The sequence below is a fragment of the Perognathus longimembris genome, chromosome 2 (genome assembly GCF_023159225.1).
Source record: "Perognathus longimembris pacificus isolate PPM17 chromosome 2, ASM2315922v1, whole genome shotgun sequence".
In the NCBI taxonomy this organism is placed as follows: domain Eukaryota; kingdom Metazoa; phylum Chordata; class Mammalia; order Rodentia; family Heteromyidae; genus Perognathus; species Perognathus longimembris.
Window position 1 is genome coordinate 154,339,105 of NC_063162.1, and position 20,358 is coordinate 154,359,462.

A 20,358-nucleotide genomic window follows, 5' to 3' on the forward strand; every position below is an offset into this window, starting at 1 on the left:
CTGTAAGAACTCAAGTTATTGTGCCTCTGCCTGAAGAGTAAAAATGAGGCAAGAACAGAGTTCCATCCACCACACAGAGTCTCTGCTGTGGCCCTCAGGCAGGAGGGCCTGATAAAGATGGTTATTTTTGGGCAACAAATATCCTAACTCAAATCTTTGCCATTGGATTATCTATTAACAATCCCTGTTTTTTTATTGCTTGCTCTTTATACTTCAGACTCTAAAGAAGCCAAAGGAATTTGGCCTCTCTGAGTTCACCCTGACTTTAGTGGAAAGAGGCAACAGCCTATAGTATGAGGTTGCTGGGTTCAGATATAAGGTGGGGTGCTGCACAGGTGCCAGAATATTGTTGGGGTCTCTGGCCCCCCGTGCTCCCCCGACCCGCGGGAGAGACGGGGAAGGCACGCCCCGACCCGGATGAGCCAAGCAAGGAAAAGGGTCGGCAGACTGCCCGCACCCAGCCCTCCCTCACCGGAGGACAATCAGACGGCCTGGGAATCTTGTCGGCACAAGATCTCGTTTACTGGGGAAGTACATACCACTAATATAAGGCACAGGAGCCAATCAGGTCTAAGATCGGCAGGAAGGGGAGGGATGAGCTGTCCTCAAGGGCAGAAGAGCCGGGGTGTCACAGCCCACAGAACCGCCTCCGGGTTATAACCAAAGACACTTGCAGCAGCTGCGCATTGTTGTTAGGCACGGTCATCTTAGCCACACGTGGCCCCAAGACTGAGAAACAGGCGGGGCCAGCTAGTTGACTTCCAGGTGTGCCCCACAGAATATAAGGACACTTTTCACATCAAAGGCTGTAGATCTATGTATTTATTGCACAACAGATGACAGTGAAGTATCTTGAGGAAGCAGTCCTTAGTAAAAGCCAATGAGAGGCCAGTTCCAAGCAGACCAGTTCTGCAGCTGGCCTGGTGACTAGTCCCATAATCTGCTGCTAAGCCATGTTTTTCCTACACTGGTTCACTCTTAATTACAGGAAGAATAAACTCCATACTAGCTATCCCTCAACTTGACCTTTAGCTCCCTGTCCACCTCTCACTGCCTGCTCTCAGACAGCTACAAGTAGAAGGCACAATGTTGTGTATATTCTTCACCTTTGGGAAGCTCCAGACCAGGCTCCTTCATTTACAGGCTCAGGGACCTCTAAGCTTAGCCTAGCCACAAAAGAAAAGAAAGCAAAACAAAGTAAAACAACATAACCCATGGGAAAACACACACAAATTTCACTTTTGTGAGTCTTTCCCTATTCATACATGTCCAAACATGGTAACTTGGTCATGAGTTCAGAAGTTCTCCCAAAGTTCTCATTGATGATTCATACAGGAATCTGAAACACAAAGAAGACTTAGTTACAGAAAAAATAGCCAAATTATCTAAATGTGCATTTTAAAAGTACAGTTTAGAAATGGTGTATAAGCAGACAGTTAAAAACAGTCAAGTAGCCTGCAAGTGTACCATGTACATATACAGTGGGGTCAGAATCCTGCCCCAAGGCAAGCTGCAGCTCAGGCCTGCCAAGAGCCAGCCCTGGAGTACCACCTCAGCAATGCCTACTCTCCTGCACTCAACACTCAGTCGTAACGCACCCACAGCACATGGGGAAGGCAATGCCTTCATGTGTCTCTTGTCACCTACAGCCTGAGCCCTCTCTACCACTTAAGAAAATGAGACAAATACAAACAACTCCACCACCAGCATGCTCTGCCTTCAAAATGCTTCTACTTCCCTGGCGGCCTTGGCCCACAGAAGAACTCACACGCACTCAGGGAGGGGACACTTAGCGTGCTCTCCCACTTCCTAGAACCACAGCCAGCCCACTCACTTGCACACAGATCCCTGCAACGTGTCTATGTAGATATAAGCACATCTACCTACACACCAAATGTTCAATTCCCTTTACTCATTCCCATCTAATAGTAAGTCCTATATTCAGTTCCTGTATTGTATAATTGGCCTGCTCTCAAGAACCCTCCTCAGAGATGATCTCCAACCCCACCAGAAACAAGTACTATTGCATCCCAAGTGGTGTATGTCTGCTAGATTTAATGTTCTGAGTTGGAAGATTTATGACTGTCCTCTTGTGCCCAGTGCTACAAGTAAGAGAGCTCATGTCAACTTGTCCTTACTCCTGCACTGACACCTATCTGGTGCCATGGTGTGACACACATTTTAGATGTTCTAGTGACCACACTAAGAACTGGAAAGAAACAGGTGAAATCCACTTCAAAACATTTTACTCAACCAAATATACCCACAATATATCCATTCCTGCCCATACAATGGCAATAAAATACCAGTGGCTCAGGCCTGCAATCCTAGCTACTCAGGAGGCTGAGCTCTGAGTTTGAAGCCAGCTTGGGCAGACAAATCCTTAAGACTTACTCTAACTAGTAAAAGGCAGAGAAGTGGAGCTGTGGCTCAAATGGTAAAGTACCAGCCTTGAGAAAAAAGAAAAAGCTAAGCACAGGAAGCCTGGAGGTCAAGTCCTAGTACTAGGGTGGGCACTCATGCACGCACACACAAAAGGCTGTAATAGTGATGGACTTCACACCTGGCACTCTCATCCCAGGCCACCAGGGTGGCTCCTGGCTCAGCAGCCACTGCACTGGAACCTGGCATGGCAATGTAGAAAGTTGACCATTTTCCTCCCTTACCCTGGAATGTAGGAATTTTATCCATAGTCACTTATTTGCAGGTGTGTATGTGTGTATGTGTTTTAAATTAATCCTGTGCAAAATAGTGAATAAAACTGTTTATAATCACACATTCCTCCATTCTAGGAAGCAGTGTGCAGTTTGTCTTCTGACAGTGATTCTGTCAGGGTCTCTCAACATCTCTTCATTAGAACCTATTGGTACTCTCAGATAGTCCCCAGCTCTGCCACTAATTCTGGAATCTGGCTGTCACTGACACAACCTCTCCAGAGTGTCTGTTTCATACTTACTCTCCTTTGAGGCTCTAGGACTTTTCTTCAAAAAAGACTCTTGTTATCACCTCCCTGTACACTGTATTCCTGTGTTAACAAAGTTCTAGCTGTGCCCTAACTGACAGGACCCCCAACATGTGGTGGCAATTTCTGCCTGCACTGAAGCAGACCTATGATGGAGCAGGGACAACCAGTATAAGGTATGAGGATGTCACACAGGAGAGCAGAGGGCACTGACCTGTAGACATCAGCAGCCCCACCACTGGACCAGTTCTCCTAGCCTCAGACACAGGAAGAACAGTACCCCAGTTAGCTCTTTAGGAGCTGGGAAGCTGGGATGTTCACAAGAGCCCACCCTGCTGGTCTCCTACTTAGCCTCAAGGTACTATGGCAAAAAAAAATGTCCATGATCTATACTCTGGCCCACCCACTTACAGCCTAGGAGCTGGAGCTGGAGCTGGGACAAAGAGAAGACAACACTGAGTTAATGTACTCCACAATCTAAAATTTATTGCTTAAAATACTGTCTTCTAGCCAGCTGCTCATGCTTGTAATTTCAACTACTCAAGAGGCTGATGTATGAGGATCAAGATTTAAAGCCAACTAGGGCAGGAGAGTTTGTGAAGCTTGTATAGTGTAAGCAGCCTTGAAGTGGACAACAGATGTGAGACCAGCCCTGTCCTCAGCCTATATGCAGCATACAGTTGCATACTAGAAACTACAAAAGACAGTTTTCTTCTGAATGGTGCTCGAGATTGGCCCTAGAGCTCTGAGCACATACCCCAGTCCAATAATGAGAAACTGCTCCTTAACTCTTTCACTACCCAGTCCTGTTTGGCCAAGAATATTTCAGATGAAAGGCTCCAGGTAATTAATACCTCAAACCAATTATTTAACCTAAGAAACATAAACCCAAATGCAGATATACAAGAACTAAGAAAATACAAGGGAACAGGGCTCCTACAAAATCAATAACCCCACAATGGAATATAGTTATGGTAAAAATAGGTGAAATCTCAGACCAAGAATAAAAAAAAAAGATTATAAGGATGATCAATCAACTTAAAGAGGGTGTAAAGAAACACTTAAATGAATTCAAACAGAATACAAATGAACAGCTAAGTGAATTAAGGAAAACAATGCAGAGCATGAAAGGTATATTCAATAAAAATAGAGTTTTGAAGAAAAAACTGAAATTACGGAAACAAGAAGCACACAGTAAGTCAAACTAAAAAAAAAACTAAATTGAAAGCCTTACCAACAGACTGGATCTAACTAAAGACAGAATAAAGGGGCTTGAGGACAATAATAAGAAAAAACCAAAACAAAATAAAAAACAGTAAAAACAGACTATACAGGACTTCTAAGACACCATTAAAAGACCTAAACTATGAATCAAGAGCTGAAAAACCCTCAAAGAGGCGAAAGCTAAAGAAATGTAAGACAGATTCAATGAACTAGAAAATTTCCCAAATCTTGAGAAAGAGATGGCCATCCAGGTTACAGGAGAACTTATGACACCAGATAGAGAAGACTATCAAAGACAGTCTATATCATGTTGTAGCTAAAACATGCAATACAGAACATGGAGAGAATGTTGAAAGCTCCAAGAGAGAAACACCAAGTCATGTGTAAAGTAACTGCAGATTTCTCAGAAGAAACTCTAAAAGCAAAGAGGATATAGAATGATATATTCCAAGCACTGAACAAAAGTAACTGCCAATTTATATTACTGCATTCAGCACAGCTATCTTTCATAAGTTATGGAAAAATAAACCTCCCAGTACAACTAAAGGATTTAATAGCTACTAAGCCAGAATTACAGAAGACACTTAAAGAAAGCCTGTACATAGAAGAAGATAAACCATGAGAATACAGGACTGAATAAGTCTCACTAGACCAATGGGCAAACAAATGAGGATTAAACACCAAAATAATCTAATTAGTAAATTTGCAAATGACTGAAAGGATAATTCTTAAAACTATAAATGGCCAATAAATATATAAATGTTTAATATGCTTAGCCATGAAGGAAATGCAAAGCCAACTCACCCAGTCATCAGGAAAACAAGATAAGGTATCCTACACTGTAGGTGGAAATGTAAATTAATGCAGCCATTATGAGCATCAGTATGTAAGTTTCTCAAAAGAAACATAACCAGAACTTCCATATGATCCTGCTATGAAACAGACACACCTGCACACATCAGCACAACAGCTAAGTTATGAACTCATCTAGGTGCCCAACAACTGATAACTGGAAAAAGAAAATGTACCATGTACGCACAAACACACAGAATATTATTCAGCCATAAGAAATGAAATTATGTTGTTTGCAGGAAAATGAATGTCATGGTGGTACATCCTGTCTTCTCAGTGACATGGAGGCTAAAACATGGAATAGTGCAGTTCTAGGACATGTTCATGAGGCTTTAGCTCAATGAAAGAAGTAGGACATGGCGATACATGCCTGTCATCCCAGTCATTGCTGGAAGTATAAAACTGAAGGACTGAGGTCCAGGCACAGGCTTAGGCACAAAGTAAGATCCTATCCAAAGCCTCCCCCCCAAACAAACAAACAAACAAAAAACCTAGTGCAAGAAAGGGCCAGAGTGGGCTGGGAATATGATCTAGTGGTAGAGTGCTTGCCTTGCATACATGAAGCCCTGGGTTCAATTCTTCAGCACCACATATATAGAAAAGGCCAGACGTGGCATTGTGGCTTAAGTGGTAGAGTGCTAGAAAGAAAGAAAGAAAGAAAGAAAGAAAGAAAGAAAGAAAGAAAGAAAGAAAGAAAGAAAGAAAGACAATGTAAGGCTGGGATATAGTTCAGAGGTAAAGTAATTAACTGTCTAGTATGAACAAGGTCATAAGTTCAATCTTCAACACTGCAATAGGTAAATAAAATAGAGTTTGTGTCAGGAGACTACAAAGTCAGGTAATCATAGGCTAAAGACAAAGGGTAAAAGGTGAACCAATGCAACAGCAATACTCACAAGAAAACATGCTGTAAACCAACTGTACAACTTGGGGGAGGGTGTTGGGAGGGGGGAAGTTGGGAGAAAAATGAGGAGGTAACGAGTTGGATAAGAAATGTATGCACTGGGGCTGGGGATATAGCCTAGTGGCAAGAGTGCCTGCCTCGGATACACGAGGCCCTAGGTTCGATTCCCCAGCACCACATATACAGAAAACGGCCAGAAGCGGCGCTGTGGCTCAAGTGGCAGAGTGCTAGCCTTGAGCGGGAAGAAGCCAGGGACAGTGCTCAGGCCCTGAGTCCAAGGCCCAGGACTGGACAAAGAAAAGAAAAGAAAAGAAATGTATGCACTGCCTTACATATGAAATTGTAACCCCTCTACATCACTTTAACAGTAAATAAATTTTAAAAAGCAGTTACAAAAAAACAAGATTTGTACTGAATACACAGACTTTTCCTGCCACCATTCCTTTAAAAATGCTGTATGACAACTATCTACTTAGCAGTTCCATTGTATTAGGTATTATAAGTAATCTACAGGTGATTTGAAGTACACTGGAGGATATACATCATATGCAAATTGTAGCACGTAAATAAGAGCTCCAAGGATCAGTGAATTGGAATATAATCAATCCACTTATTCTTGAAATGCTCTGTATTTAGGTATTTTAATAATTACATTTATTTGTAATTTTTAAAAACAAAAAAGCAACAAGGACTTCCTCCATCACCTAGCACTGAAATGCCTATACTTCTATATCCAAAGGAGCTCCAGCTTTTAAATCATTAATGAACCAATTCTGAAATTCTTCTGGAATTGCTTCTCACATTCATTATAACTGCCCAAGAAAAATCCACCTCACAACTCCATCTACCTGATCCCACATCTGGCTCTTCCACAATCAATGCAGTTAGAGCTATGTATGAATTATAGAAGGGCTTCTTTCTACTGAGGTAGAAAAGAAACTCCAGGCAGTGAAAAGGAGGCTATAGACAATGGAGGAGGGGTGCTAGAGACAAAACAAGAACTGGGGACAGGAACAAATCCAACTCATGCTGCACATCCTCCAGTTTGTTGCTGTGAGCACACAGCTCGGAGCCACATTGTTCCAGTCACAAAGGTACCCTGCGAGGCTTCACTTGACTTGGCATACCATGCAGAGTCACTCACATACCTGAGGGATCAAGTGTTTGTCTGTGATGCAAATTCAAAATAAAATATCACACATATACTCTAAAACGACCAATTATCGAAATTCCTAATTATCAGGAAAAGACACAGCAGATCTGACATAAGAGCTGGGGATATGGTTTAGCTAAGTGGCAGAACTCTTGCCTATTGTGTGAAGCCCTTAGTTCAATTCCCAGCACCACCAACAGGAAAAAAAAAAAGGTCTGAAATTTTAAAGAAATGAAGGAAGTCTTATTACTTCATTTTTATGGAAAGGTCCCAATTAAGCTGACAAAGTCCCATTTCACTAACAATTATCAAAATTGGGGACTGAAATATATTCAATAGCTATTCCATTAACTATAATATAAATTCATTTGAAAGTCTAATTTCCTAGTAAAATACAGTAAGTGAATTTGTGTTTACGTAACAAGTCAATAAAATGCTACACTTTGAAATGCTATTCATAACTTCAGTTTAGAATTATGAAAGCCTTTCTCTAAAGGAAAAAGTAGATATGTAGTGTGGTTCATTTCCCAGGCACACATAAAACTAGTATTACCTAATTTAGAGCTCTGCTAACACTTAACTTCTTTACTTCAGAAAAGAGAAAGGAGGGGCTGGGGATATAGCCTAGTGGCAAGAGTGCCTGCCTCGGTATACCCGAGGCCCTAGGTTCGATTCCCCAGCACCACATATACAGAAAACGGCCAGAAGCGGCGCTGTGGCTCAAGTGGCAGAGTGCTAGCCTTGAGCAGGAAAAAGCCAGGGACAGTGCTCAGGCCCTGAATCCAAGGCCCATGACTGGCCAAAAAAAAAAAAAGAAAAGAGAAAGGAAACACTGATTTTTGGCTGATCTACAAGTCCAGCATATTAACAGTCTGAAGAAAAACGTGTGGCATGCAAAGATAACCCAAAGAAACAAAAAGGCTCTGGAAGGAAAGGGGACCCACAAACACAATTATCACCACCAGTCCTTGAGCAACAATTAACCCCTCCACCCCAAAAGAAAAAGTATCTTATCAAAAGCTCAGGAGGGACCATGTCACCTTCAATGTGGGTACTCACAGACAGGTATTTATGCTTAGAAAACATTGTGGTTCCAAATGTAGCAAATTACCATTAAACAGTATTCACTGTGAAAATCATATAAAGTGAGGGTGAGGCCCATCCTCTCCTAGAGTAGAATTCTGCAAGTGACAGCTTTTTGTTTAGACAGAATTAGTAAGTATATGAGAAAGTAAAACTTCTACCCTTACAATGTCAGACTTCCAAGAAGCCAGAATGAAAGCACAATCCTAAGCACCCAGTCTTTAGGCTGTCCCCTTACAATGTGTCCCACAATTTACCTTTCAGTGCTATCTTCTTCCAGAGTAATCTCCATGAATGTCTTCAGCTTTCTGTACACAGTGGCCGCAGCCTCCTTCACCTTCGAACTCCTGTGTTTACCTATGAGAAGACAAAGACTTCAACATCACCAACAGAAGTCGGTATACCTTTGTGTACAGATGGTCAATTTCCTTCTTTCCCTGCAAGTTAAGCTCCCTGCTGAACTGTGAGAAAAGTCTTCCCTTCTACAGGAATGTTAATAACCAATGCCTGTGAAAGCACATCTGTTGTGCAGGGAAATCACATGGACCATAAAGTTAGAAACGACAACTAGCATATTGCATGGTCATTCAGATGGTTAAGTACCTATGAAATGTCAAGCATCAGCTTTACAGTCTCTATCCTGATGCCTTCTCATGTGGCATGCCCCTTGCTTTGCAAACCTCAATGTTTCTACACCTATGAACTTGGAAGAATCACTTACAGAAACCCTTTCTTATGCTCATTCTGAGCCTAGACTGAGCATCTGTAACTCAGAAATGCTCCAAAATGAATGTTCTTGGCTGTTTGTATGATGTTCTAAGTTTGAAATGAGGGATTCTCAACCAATGTACTCTATGAAGATATTCCAAATACTGAAAGACTTCTGCAATCAAATGCTTAGGATAAGGCTACTTAACCTGTATGATACAGCTACAGATTTTCTATTCAGGTCCACGGTGAAAGCTTGTTTCATTAGGGGTAATCTCTATCTATAACATGTTAAATTTGAAAATTATTTCAGTATTAGTGTAGCCGAGCCAACAACCCAGTAACCTTCAGGGACCATTCCTTTGTTTCATAGGTAAACATCTCACAGGTATCACTGTTTTACCTGTTTGGATATTCAAGAGGCTTAATGTCAACTTATCCATCACTAAAAAAATTAATTTCAGCTGTGCAAAGTCCTCAGCCAGGAAGCCTCCACCAACTTCCCCCAGGAAAAGAAATAACCATGTCCCCAGCTTCCTAAGTAAGCTTAGACCATCATCCCTTGTAGGGGGTGGGGCAGTCGTAGTCCACTAAATTCACCTCCCCCACCCTCACCCAAGAGGGGCATGCTGATAATTTGAAAAATGAAGATGGTGGAAACAGGGACTACTAGGGGCTCTGGGTTCTGCTTATAATATTCCAAACTGCTGAAGACTTCTGCTGCAGCTTTTCTTGGACAGTTACATGTTTTGATTTCTTTGAACTGGGAATGTTTCATCCTCTCTCACCTGCCAGGTTCAAGAAACCGACTGGTGGGCTGGGGATATGGCCTAGTGGCAAGAGTGCCTGCCTCATATACATGAGGCCCTGGGTTCAATTCCCCAGCACCACATATACAGAAAACGGCCAGAAGCGGCGCTGTGGCTCAAGTGGCAGAGTGCTAGCCTTGAGCAAAAAGAAGCCAGGGACAGTGCTCAGGCCCTGAGTCCAAGCCCCAGGACTGGCCAAAAAAAAAAAAAAAAAAGAAACCGACTGGAAATTCTTTCCACATGGACTGTTGCATGGCAGTTTTGAATGGCACTGTAGCAGTTCTTAATGTGTGGCATGGTGCCTTCTGTAAACCCATGCTGGAACAATGTTGTGGGCAAAGTCATGATTGTTTAGTAATAACAGAAAAGATGATTACTGCGTACTGAGAAAGCTACAAAACCATTATGTGTTCAGATAGATACAAAATCATCATGATGGAGGACCTTTAAAAGTATTATTCTAGAGTTTAGACATCTGAGGATAGCTGGGTGCTGTTTCACTTTCTTCAAAACATAAGAAATTTTACCTCATCATTTTACTTTGGTGTGTGCAGTTATTATCAGTTGTAGAGAACTTTTAATGGTGATAAAACTTGGAAACTTCAAACAGGGTATGCCTATCCATGTATGTATATTCTTTGCTAAGAAATGCTGATGTTGCTGTTTAATCAAGATAATATTTCTTACTTAACATTTTGAAAACAAATAATGCCTACTATGACATTTTATAGAAGTTACTCTTTCAAACCAGAATAGTTTCTGATACTTATATACTCACTAGAATGTGCTTTTTCACTTCCTGTGAGCTATAATTCCTGTGTTTTGTGTATTTCCTACTACACATTGAACTTTTGTAAAATGATTACATCTAGACAACTGTTAATGTTTTTTCTTAGCTGTTGCAAACTTGCCATTTTTACTAGTATTTATCTTTTTATAAATCACAAAAGCACAATGACCTATGTTTAAAATTAAGTAAATATATATATATATTTTTTTTTTTGGGGGGGGGGCCAGTCCTGGGCCTTGGACTCAGGGACTGAGCACTGTCCCTGGCTTCTTCCCGCTCAAGGCTAGCACTCTGCCACTTGAGCCACAGCGCCCCTTCTGGCCGTTTTCCGTATACGTGGTGCTGGAGAATCGAACCTAGGTCTTCATGTATGGGAAGCAAGCTCTCTTGCCACTAGACCATATCCCCAGCCCTAAAATTAAGTAAATATTTTTGACAAAAAAAAAAAAAATCACTGAAAAGGTAAATGATTTAAGTCATTTAAATATTGAGAAATTTGAGGCTGTTAGCTATTCTCTTCACATTTTTAAATATTTGATGGATTTAAGGTTACTTCCACAAAAGTTGAATTAATTTGTTTTACTAAATGAAATTTTCATACTTAAAAAACAAATTTATAGTTCCACCTGTCTATCTACTTACCTACTTTATTTTTGAGAATAGGTCTCACTATGCCTCCCATAATTAACCACAAATTCACAAGCTTGCAATCCTCCTGCTTCAGTCTGAATAGCTGAAACTATAGGCTTGCACCAACACACACAGCCAGATTTTTAAATATAGGAAATACAGGGTAAATGAACATAAATTACTTCTGAAGAAGAGAGAAATTAAACAAGTGACAAGTGAAAGGCAGACAGAAACTGCCTTGCAGAAATGGGGGGCAAGTTCATGCAAAGGTTGACCTAAGCTAGCTTGGAAGAAGATGTCAGGTAGACAGCACTGTATTCAGAGCATATGAGGGAACACTCTGGAGGGAGAAAGGTGAAACACCGAAGCAAAATTTTCAAATATCCCTGAGTCAGGGTAAAGAATATGTAACAATACATCAGATGAAGGAGAAAAACAACCAACCTGTGTTAATAACCAAAATAATATGAAGAACAGCTGTGAGACACACAATGCCTTCAATATCGCCAGACCTCACGCATGCCTTCAGCTCATCCAAAAATGACCTATAAAATTAGCAAATATCTGAAATTACTTTATAGTATATGCTTAATACATTACAAAAAACAGGGCTCATCAATAACCACAAATGCTATTTGGTACATTAACAGAAAAAATTGAGCTCTTCTCACATATTTCACTTCAAAATGCCAAGACATGCAGGTAAGGCAGTAAAGTCAGGTGATGTTCTTGGAAAGGGAATTGAAATGTGGCAAGAGAAAAGGTTATTCTCTAAATTCCAAAGCACACAAAAAGGAATGCATCCCCTATGTAGTCCCCCAGGTACTCAGCATCTTCAGTCCTGTGTGCTCTGCACCCCCTAGAAGTCGGTCAAGTGATGACACAATGACTAGGGAAACAAGTCACAATGTGTGTGAAACAAAAACTGCACAGGAATTCAATTTAGGAAAGTGTTCTGAAAGTACACAGTAGGAAGTATTTTGCTCCATGTTTATATTTTTCCTACTCAATTAAATAATGGTAGGCAAAACCAGACTAGATGAATATACTACTACAGAAAGTTGGAGAGTTTCTCCTTGTGTACATTTAATATGAATATTTTTCAATCATTGATAAATGGAGAAAACTTTTATAGAATCTGTTCCTCAAAGACAAAAGATACTAGCCTTGAACAAAAAAGAAGCTCAGGGACAGTACCTAGTCCCAGAGTTTAGGGCCCAGGACTGGCAAAAAATAAAAAAAGACAGAAGATGCACCTTTTAAAAATCTGAGTATAAGCCAGGTGCTGGTGGCTCATGCTTGTAATCTTAGCTACTCAGGAGGCTGAGATCTGGGGTTCATGATTCAAAGCCTGACCAGGCAGGAAAGTCCAGGAGACTCTTATCTCCAATTAACCGCCAGAAAACTGGAAGTAGAGCTATGGTTCAAAGTTGTAGAGCACTAGCCTTGAGCAAAAAGAGCTCAGGAACAGTGCCTAGACCCCGAGTTTAAGCCCCACAACTGCTGCCCCACCCCCCGAAAAAAAGGCAGAAAAATAATAATGAAAAAAAATCTGAAAGTAAAAGGGAATAGAGCAAAAATGCTAAGAGTACCTTATAGACTCGGTATGTTTTAGAAAAGAAGACAATTACCTGACAATGTTGGATGATTTTATTATTATTCCTACTAGACACCTTGAAAATGGCGGGAGATCAGAAAGACACTGTGGGAGGGTCAACTCTTTTACATCAGAAACCTAAAAAAAAGTTATCCATCAGTAAATTATGAATTAAGCCTGGGCTAATAGTTTGTTGTACAATGACCAGAGTTTTCTCCTATACACGTGTAAAGCTTTCTAGAAACCCAAGACAAGGACTTAGGTACATAGGAGAGTTGTATTCAGAGAGACATAAAGATGATGTGTCTCTCAGAGAGCCTTCTATCAAACATTCTTGTGATTTTATTCTATAAATATGTCTTTACGCTAAGCCAATTCAGCCCCCTGTGCCCCTTAGCCCAGATAAGGATTTCTCCGTCTCGTTGTTCTGTGGTAGGGCTGCACTGCACTGCATGTAAGCAGCATCCCTGCATGTTATCATTCAGTGCCACAGCACACCCTGCAGGGGGTGCTGGCGTGCATCTCCTGGACGGGACCGATGGGGAAGAATTCCTCATGCAAGTGGCTCCTGGCCCAAACCCCAAATCCCTGCAAGTTTATGCCTGTTTCCTCCTCCTCACAGTCACTGAGGAGCAGGAAGAATATTTCTACACGATTCCAATGAGGCAGATGGCAAGGCAAACTGTGATGACCTGCCATGCATGCTGAGGCCTCCAGAGTAGACACTTTTTAGTGGCTACTAAAGAAAAAAAAAATCTCACACCAAGAACAACACAAGGTTCACAGAGAACATGAAAATGGAATAGAAAAACACCTGATTCACCAAAATTTGGCAGAAAATGAAGAAAAGCAGATGGTAGCAAGGGAAACAAACACTGAAACGATGCACTTAATTCCAAATACATCAGTCAACAGTCAATAATTTCACTAAAATCAGATGAATTACAAGCAACACAAATAATGGGATGTCAGATTGGATTTTTAGAAAACCACTCAAATGGTACATATAAGAAAGACTTAAACATGAAGAGAGGTTAAAAGCAAAATAATAGAACTAGACATAAGAAAGCTGGTTTGGGACACTATCACAGACTTCAAGATTTAAAGCATAGAAAGAAATGGAGAGATTTTATAATAGGACAATCAGTCCATGAAAAGATGATTAATTTTAAATGTGTAAGCTCCCAAATACAATAAAGGAAAACTGACAGGGATTTTTTTTTTTTTTTTTTTGCCAGTCCTGGGGCTTGGACTCAGGGCTTGAGCACTGTCCCTGGCTTCTTCCCGCTCAAGGCTAGCACTCTGCCACTTGAGCCACAGCACCACTTCTGGCCATTTTCTGTATATGTGGTGCTGGGGAATCAAACCCAGGGCCTCATGTATAGGAGGCAAGCACTCTTGCCACTAGGCCATATCCCCAGCCGACAGGGAATTTTTTAAAAAGAGATAAATCCACAGTCACAAACACAGTGCTGTCTGTTGTGCTGACCATCTGTTGACAGTCAATGAGGATGTGAGCAGAGTCCAGGCAGCAGGCCTGTCCTGCAGAAAAGCAGAAGGTAGGTCTCTCTGTAGAAAAGCAGCATGCAGCTCTAGCACAGAGCAGTTCTAGCAGAGTGATGATGGCTGTCACACTATTTGGCTCCATGCACAGCACAAGGCCATAGAGAATACATAGCAAACAGGAAGATATGTTCCTGGAGAACTCATAGGCAGGGGCAGACTGGGGCCTTCACCATTACTGATTTATAACTTATGTGATACAGCTCCTAGATAAGTTTTAGCTTTATTCCATGTCACCTATCATTTACTTCCTAAACCAAATAACCTCCTTTCAAGTATTGAAAAAGGGCTTTAAATTCGATTTAATATAGAATTCAGTAATGATTTTACTAGTTACGATTCTCTATTATCAAATGTGACCTGAGTCACTTGTTGCACATCAATACTGTGGTGAGGACCACATGTGCCGTGTTCCAGAAGACTAAACTGTGTGGTAGGGCGTGCTGATGTCCATGTTACCCACAGTCCAGGAGTGGCACAGTGAAAACCACTTAACAATGTCTTCCTCAGAAGGCAGCACTAATCAGTCCTGTATGCATAAGTGTACACAGTCCATTATGCCGAGTAAACCTACTCATACTTCTGCTCTCTTCTCACATTGCCACCTACACAATCAACATCTATGTTGTGAAAAAATAAACGATGTGTTCCATTTGGAAAAACATCATTTTTTGTGTGTTGGTTTCAATTATCATTCAAGCTGATTAATAGGATGATTTTAATAAACAATACAGAAAGCAATCAGGTGCAAACTCCATTCCAAAACAACCCAGAGCAGTCCTGTACCCTGCTCACAGTACCCTGTCAACTCCCAGGAGAGAAGAACCTTAAGAGATGTGTCAAGTCATTCAAATGTTCATAATGAGCCAACAGAAATATCCACAACATGTGGCCAGGCCAGGCTCTATTTCAGACAGGAGGGACAGCACCCTCAGGCTTCACAGGACTCTACACTGTAAGCCATGTTAGCCACCTACTGGAAAGTGAGTTGCAGCCACAGGAAAGTATGTCCTTGCTAAAGGACTGCATCTGAAAAACCCAAATGTGCACTGCCAGCAGCATCCTGTTCAGAGATGTGGCACTTTCAGTATAACTCACCTTCCGCAGTTGGTGACTTATCTCAACCACAGGAGCAGCAATCAGAGTAGAAAGGATCCCCCGATGGACAGGTGTGTCCTCATGCCAGGACTGGACAGTGGTTATAAATTCATGAAGAGGGGCCTGAACAGAATAGAGGAGCTACAAGAAAATATATCCATCAGTCATTGTCAGTAGAGCTAAAAACCATGGCATTAAAAAAACGAAAGTACAACAAAAACCAAGCCAGGCACCAATGGTTCATTCCTATAATCCTAATTAGGAGACTATGAAGAATCAGTTTGGAGCTATCCTAGGTTGAAAAAGCCATAATTCTTATCCCTAATTAGCAGCAAAGGTATAGGTCAAGTGGTAGAGCACCAGTCATGAACAAAAAGAGCCAAGTGAGAGCATGAGGCCCTGTGTTCAAGTACCAGAACTGCTCCCACACCCCTCCCCACCAAAGGTCTGGGTCTAGTAGCTCATGCCTATAATCCCAGCTTTGGAAGGCTGAGATTAGGAAAAATATATTCAAAGCTAGACCTGGTAAAAAGTTACTGACTCGGGCTGGGGATATGGCCTAGTGGCAAGAGTGCTTGCCTCGTATACATGAGGCCCTGGGTTCGATTCCTCAGCACCACATATACAGAAAATGGCCAGAAGTGGCACTGTGGCTCAAGTGGCAGAGTGCTAGCGCTAGCCTTGAGCAAAAAAGAAGCCAGGGACAGTGCTCAGGCCCTGAGTTCAAGGCCTAGGACTAGCCAAAAAAAAAAAAAAAGTTACCGACTCTCATCTCAACCAACAAGCTGGATGTGGTAGTACATGTCTGTAATCCCAGCTATGTGGAAAGCATAGGTAGGAGGATCACAGTTCTAGGTTGGCCCTGGCAACAAAGTGCAGTACCTATATGAAAAACAAACTAGAAGCAAAACAGGCTAGGGGTATGTTGCTCAAGTGGTAAAGCACCTGCCTAGAAATGGCTAGGACCTGAATTCAAACCCCACTACACCAACAGGAGGGTGAATTCAAGTGTGAATTAAGGTAAGAAAAACTGAGACAAAGACCTTCAGTTACTTTCACCAGCTGAAACAGAATAAAATTGAGAGTTCAATATTTCATAAACAGCTTCCCATTTAAACATTTGTAAACATCTTCATTAAAAAAATAGTTACTTGATAGGAAAAAGAACCAAGGCTCTTTCCTTGGTCCTTAACATGACTTTGTTAAGGAGCTGGCATATATTTATTTCTAGGAGAAAGCAAATCCAGTATACAAGTATTTATAAAAATTGGTTTCCATTTTCTCATATTACATCAATTTCTACCACCAAGGAAAAAAAAAAAAAAGAGTCCCTTCTAGTCTGTGATTCTGCTTCCGACCTGGGGACTGATACTAATGACAAAATAATCCACTGTGAAAGTTAGCATCTCATCTAGGCTAGGTCTCTGTCCCCCGAAAATAACCACAATTATTATCACTGTCCAAAGTGTCTTCTATTTAGGGATTCTAGATGACCACTGCACATGTAGAGACAGTGTTGATCCAGTCCTGCGGTGGTCCTGCCAGGTGGAGGAGCTGAATTCCAGAGTTCTTGTTGTGAGACTGGCATAGATGGGATGTAGGGCTCTGGGCTTGTGAGCCTCTAGCCCACATACAGAAAGGACCATTTCTGAGTATACCACCAGAGGTTGTGAACATACTCACCTGAGGGACAAGATCCAGCCATGGCCCCCACATTGGGGCAAGTGGCCAAGCATTCAGATATATAACTGTGATCTCCACCTAACCACACAAGTCAGCCTTGAACACACCCTTCACCCCAGGACCCAGTCAAGGTGCCAGTACCCGCAGTCCTTCTTCTGGTTGTGTCCTGAAGCTCCGTGCTATATATTCCAGCATTTTCTGAAACACTTCCTGGACCTTGTCAAATAGTGCTGTAATTTCTTCATCTGAATCTGTTTTCTGAATCAAGGAACTCCCAGTTACTTCTTTCAAAATGCCAAGAAGTAACGAAACATAAAAAAATCCCTTCACTGGAAGAAAAAAGAGAGCAATTATCTAATCTGATAATTTAGGTAAAATGCTTAATACATGCACATAATGGTGATGAGCAAGAACTTCTTACTAGTGACCCAATACTGAAACCCACATGTCAGATTAATCTACATTATAACCTAAACAAAAATTGTGCTCCATGTAAGTAGGTACAAAACTACCATCTCCCCTAGCAATTACAGGGCACAGACTCATTCACTAAAGTAACAACTATTTGCTGAATGTGTGAACACACAGCAATTGGTAGTGTGAGTCCAGGACACTTGAAGTAAAGAATGTGAATTTCTCTCACATAATACTCATGAATCACCAGCCATGAGAGCACATGAGAAGGCCTGAGACCTCTCAAAGTATGATTTAATAATCCCACAAGCCAACTATTAAAATTCCCTACACATGGTGGTTGCTTATTACTGTACTGAACTAATTTTGCAAAATTTATTCCATATATAATCTTAATTATATTCTTTGTCCTTGACACTTTCTTTCTAATCAATCCTGTTGGTAAGAGCAAAAAAGCAGAGCAGATGATCTTCCCGCAGCAAACCTCATGGGAGCTCTATGGCATCTCATACAATTCCATCCTTATAGCTCTTGACCCATGTACACCAGACAGCACCTTCCAGCCGGATCCATGCTGCAAGATGCCTTAAAATAAAGCAAGCATGCGATAAGGCACAGAAATTGTGTTCCTCGTGAAGAGGCTGTCATGTAGGTAGCTATAAGGGCTTGCCTAGGAAATAGGCCTGGAAACACTAGGCAAAGCCTCTCAGCTATAAGGCAGACTAGAAGATCTAGTAAGCTCCAGAGCCAGAAGAGCCAGTTACAATCCCAATCTACCTGCTGAGAGAACAAGACAGATGGTCCCTCCTAGCTACCTTCTCCCTGCATTCAGTGGCCCCGCAGGAAGCCTAGACTCTGCCAGAATCAATAAAAACTGTAAACATATCTGAAACCACAACAGAAATTTTCAAGGATCTATTATTCAAATGAGAACAGGACAGCACACTCCCCAGACATGCTCGTCCCATAGAACCCTCTCAGTGGAGCAGGTAAAGGGGGTGCTGAGCTTTCTAACCTACGTGCTGCAGACTAAAAGGGGCTATCTCCTGTCCTTCCCTCATGGCAAGTACTCTCTGCAAATGGACAAAAATTTAGAAGGTGAGAAATTTCATTAAGTTATTTCATCCTATTTACATGTATGTAGTCAGGACAGACAGATAAACTCCTAATGACAAGTCAGGCTGCACAGTGACACCCCACAGATGGTACTGACTAGAGGTCACATGCTAAAGGTTTTCCTCTCTCATAGCCAGGAGTGCTGGCTCCCATGGCTCTTTCCAACCTGTAAATCTTTTAGGCCACCAAGTGTCAGTAAATGAACAAGGAGTGTGTTAATAATGCTGGCTCTGTGGCTTACTGCCTTGTGCTGTCCCATATTGTACAAGGTAGATGGTCTCTGGGATGCAACAGCCAGCCTGCCTTGCATTCTTCTCTGCCAATCAACTGTAGCATTTCATTTAAGACAACGTCCTACATTTACAGTATATTTCTATACTTTAGAAATTTAACATTCAGGGCTGGGAATATGGCCTAGTGGCAAGAGTGCTTGCCTTGTATACATGAAGCCCTGGGTTCGATTCCCCAGCATATATAGAAAACAGCCAGGAGTGGCGCTGTGGCTCAAGTGGTAAAGTGCTAGCCTTGAGCAGAAAGAAGCCAGGGACAGTGCTCAGGCCCTGAGTCCAAGGCCCAGGACTGGCAAAAAAAAAAAAAAAGAAATTTATCACTCCTTTTTAATTATGCTAAACTCTTACTAGGAAAAGTCTGCTTTTCCTATAAGCCCTGTTCTTTTTTAGTGTCTGATTCTGCAGACTGAATGGAGGTTTATGAAACACAACTATTGTGCTAAACTGTGAATACCTGCATGTTTTTGAGCGGGATCCTTACCACTGGGCTACCAAAGTGGCATCCCAAGAATGCCCTTCTTTAACGCATGTGGCATGAAGAGTGATACACCTGAACAAAACTAAAATAAATGTGACTGGCTTCTTAAATTAAAACCACTGAGAGAGAGCAAAGGAGGGGGTGACATTGTCCATAAAGAAATAAACTCATTACCTGACTTATGTAACTGTAACCCCTCTGCATATCAATTTTGTAATAACAATAAAAAAATAAAAATTACAAACACTTCTGTGTTAGGACGCATTAGTACATGGTGCAGTGAAGAGTATCCTCCAGGTGTACCTGGACAAACTGCAGTTCTATGACTGGACACATTTCAACCAGCTAACAGAAGGGTGGCCACACAGTGATCCAATTCTGAAAAGCTTATTTGCTAGATATGTAAATATAAAGTGTTCCAACTTCATTAGGGGGAGCAGATATGACTATGTATAAAACTGGGTAACTAAGGATTTAAAATTCTATAGCTTATAAATACATAAGTCCTAAATGATAAATAAAATGTTCTTATTAAAGTCATTTTGACTATTCCAGTCATTAAGCTTAAATGGCATAGTGAGTTTAATGTAAAAAGCTAGACTACTAAATAAATAATGCTGGTTCTACTTAATGTTTAGTAACTTTGGAATTTTTTTTTTTTTTTTTTTTTTTTTTGCCAGTCCTGGGCCTTGGACTCAGGGCCTGAGCACTGTCCCTGGCTTCTTCCCACTCAAGGCTAGCACTCCGCCACTTGAGCCACAGCGCCACTTCTGGCCGTTTTCTGTATATGTGGTGCTGGGGAATTGAACCTAGGGCCTCGTGTATCCGAGGCAGGCACTCTTGCCACTAGGCTATATCCCCAGCCCCGTAACTTTGGAAATTTTAAACCAATTATGTATAATCCTGTGTGTAACCAAAGTTAGTTAACCTTGAGGATACTAGCCAGTATCATAGCTCCAGCAGCACTTGGAGGAGATAAGACCTTGCTGGAAGATGCTCAGGCT

General features: G+C 41.5%; 1 protein-coding gene across 2 annotated transcripts in view; it reads right to left on the reverse strand.

The window, feature by feature from the left end:
* Positions 1-799: 799 nt before the first annotated feature.
* Positions 800-20,358, reverse strand: part of Ncapg2 (non-SMC condensin II complex subunit G2) — a 70,788-nt gene continuing 51,229 nt past the window's right edge. For both annotated transcript variants that reach the window (XM_048340546.1, XM_048340547.1), the window contains exons 23-28: positions 17,198-17,385; positions 15,374-15,514; positions 12,747-12,850; positions 11,560-11,660; positions 8,436-8,535; positions 800-1,339 (exon numbers count right to left, since the gene is read on the reverse strand). In XM_048340546.1, coding sequence (XP_048196503.1) covers positions 1,288-1,339; positions 8,436-8,535; positions 11,560-11,660; positions 12,747-12,850; positions 15,374-15,514; positions 17,198-17,385 — 686 coding nt within the window. In that variant the 3' untranslated portion in view covers positions 800-1,287. The remainder of the gene's footprint in view (positions 1,340-8,435; positions 8,536-11,559; positions 11,661-12,746; positions 12,851-15,373; positions 15,515-17,197; positions 17,386-20,358) is intronic.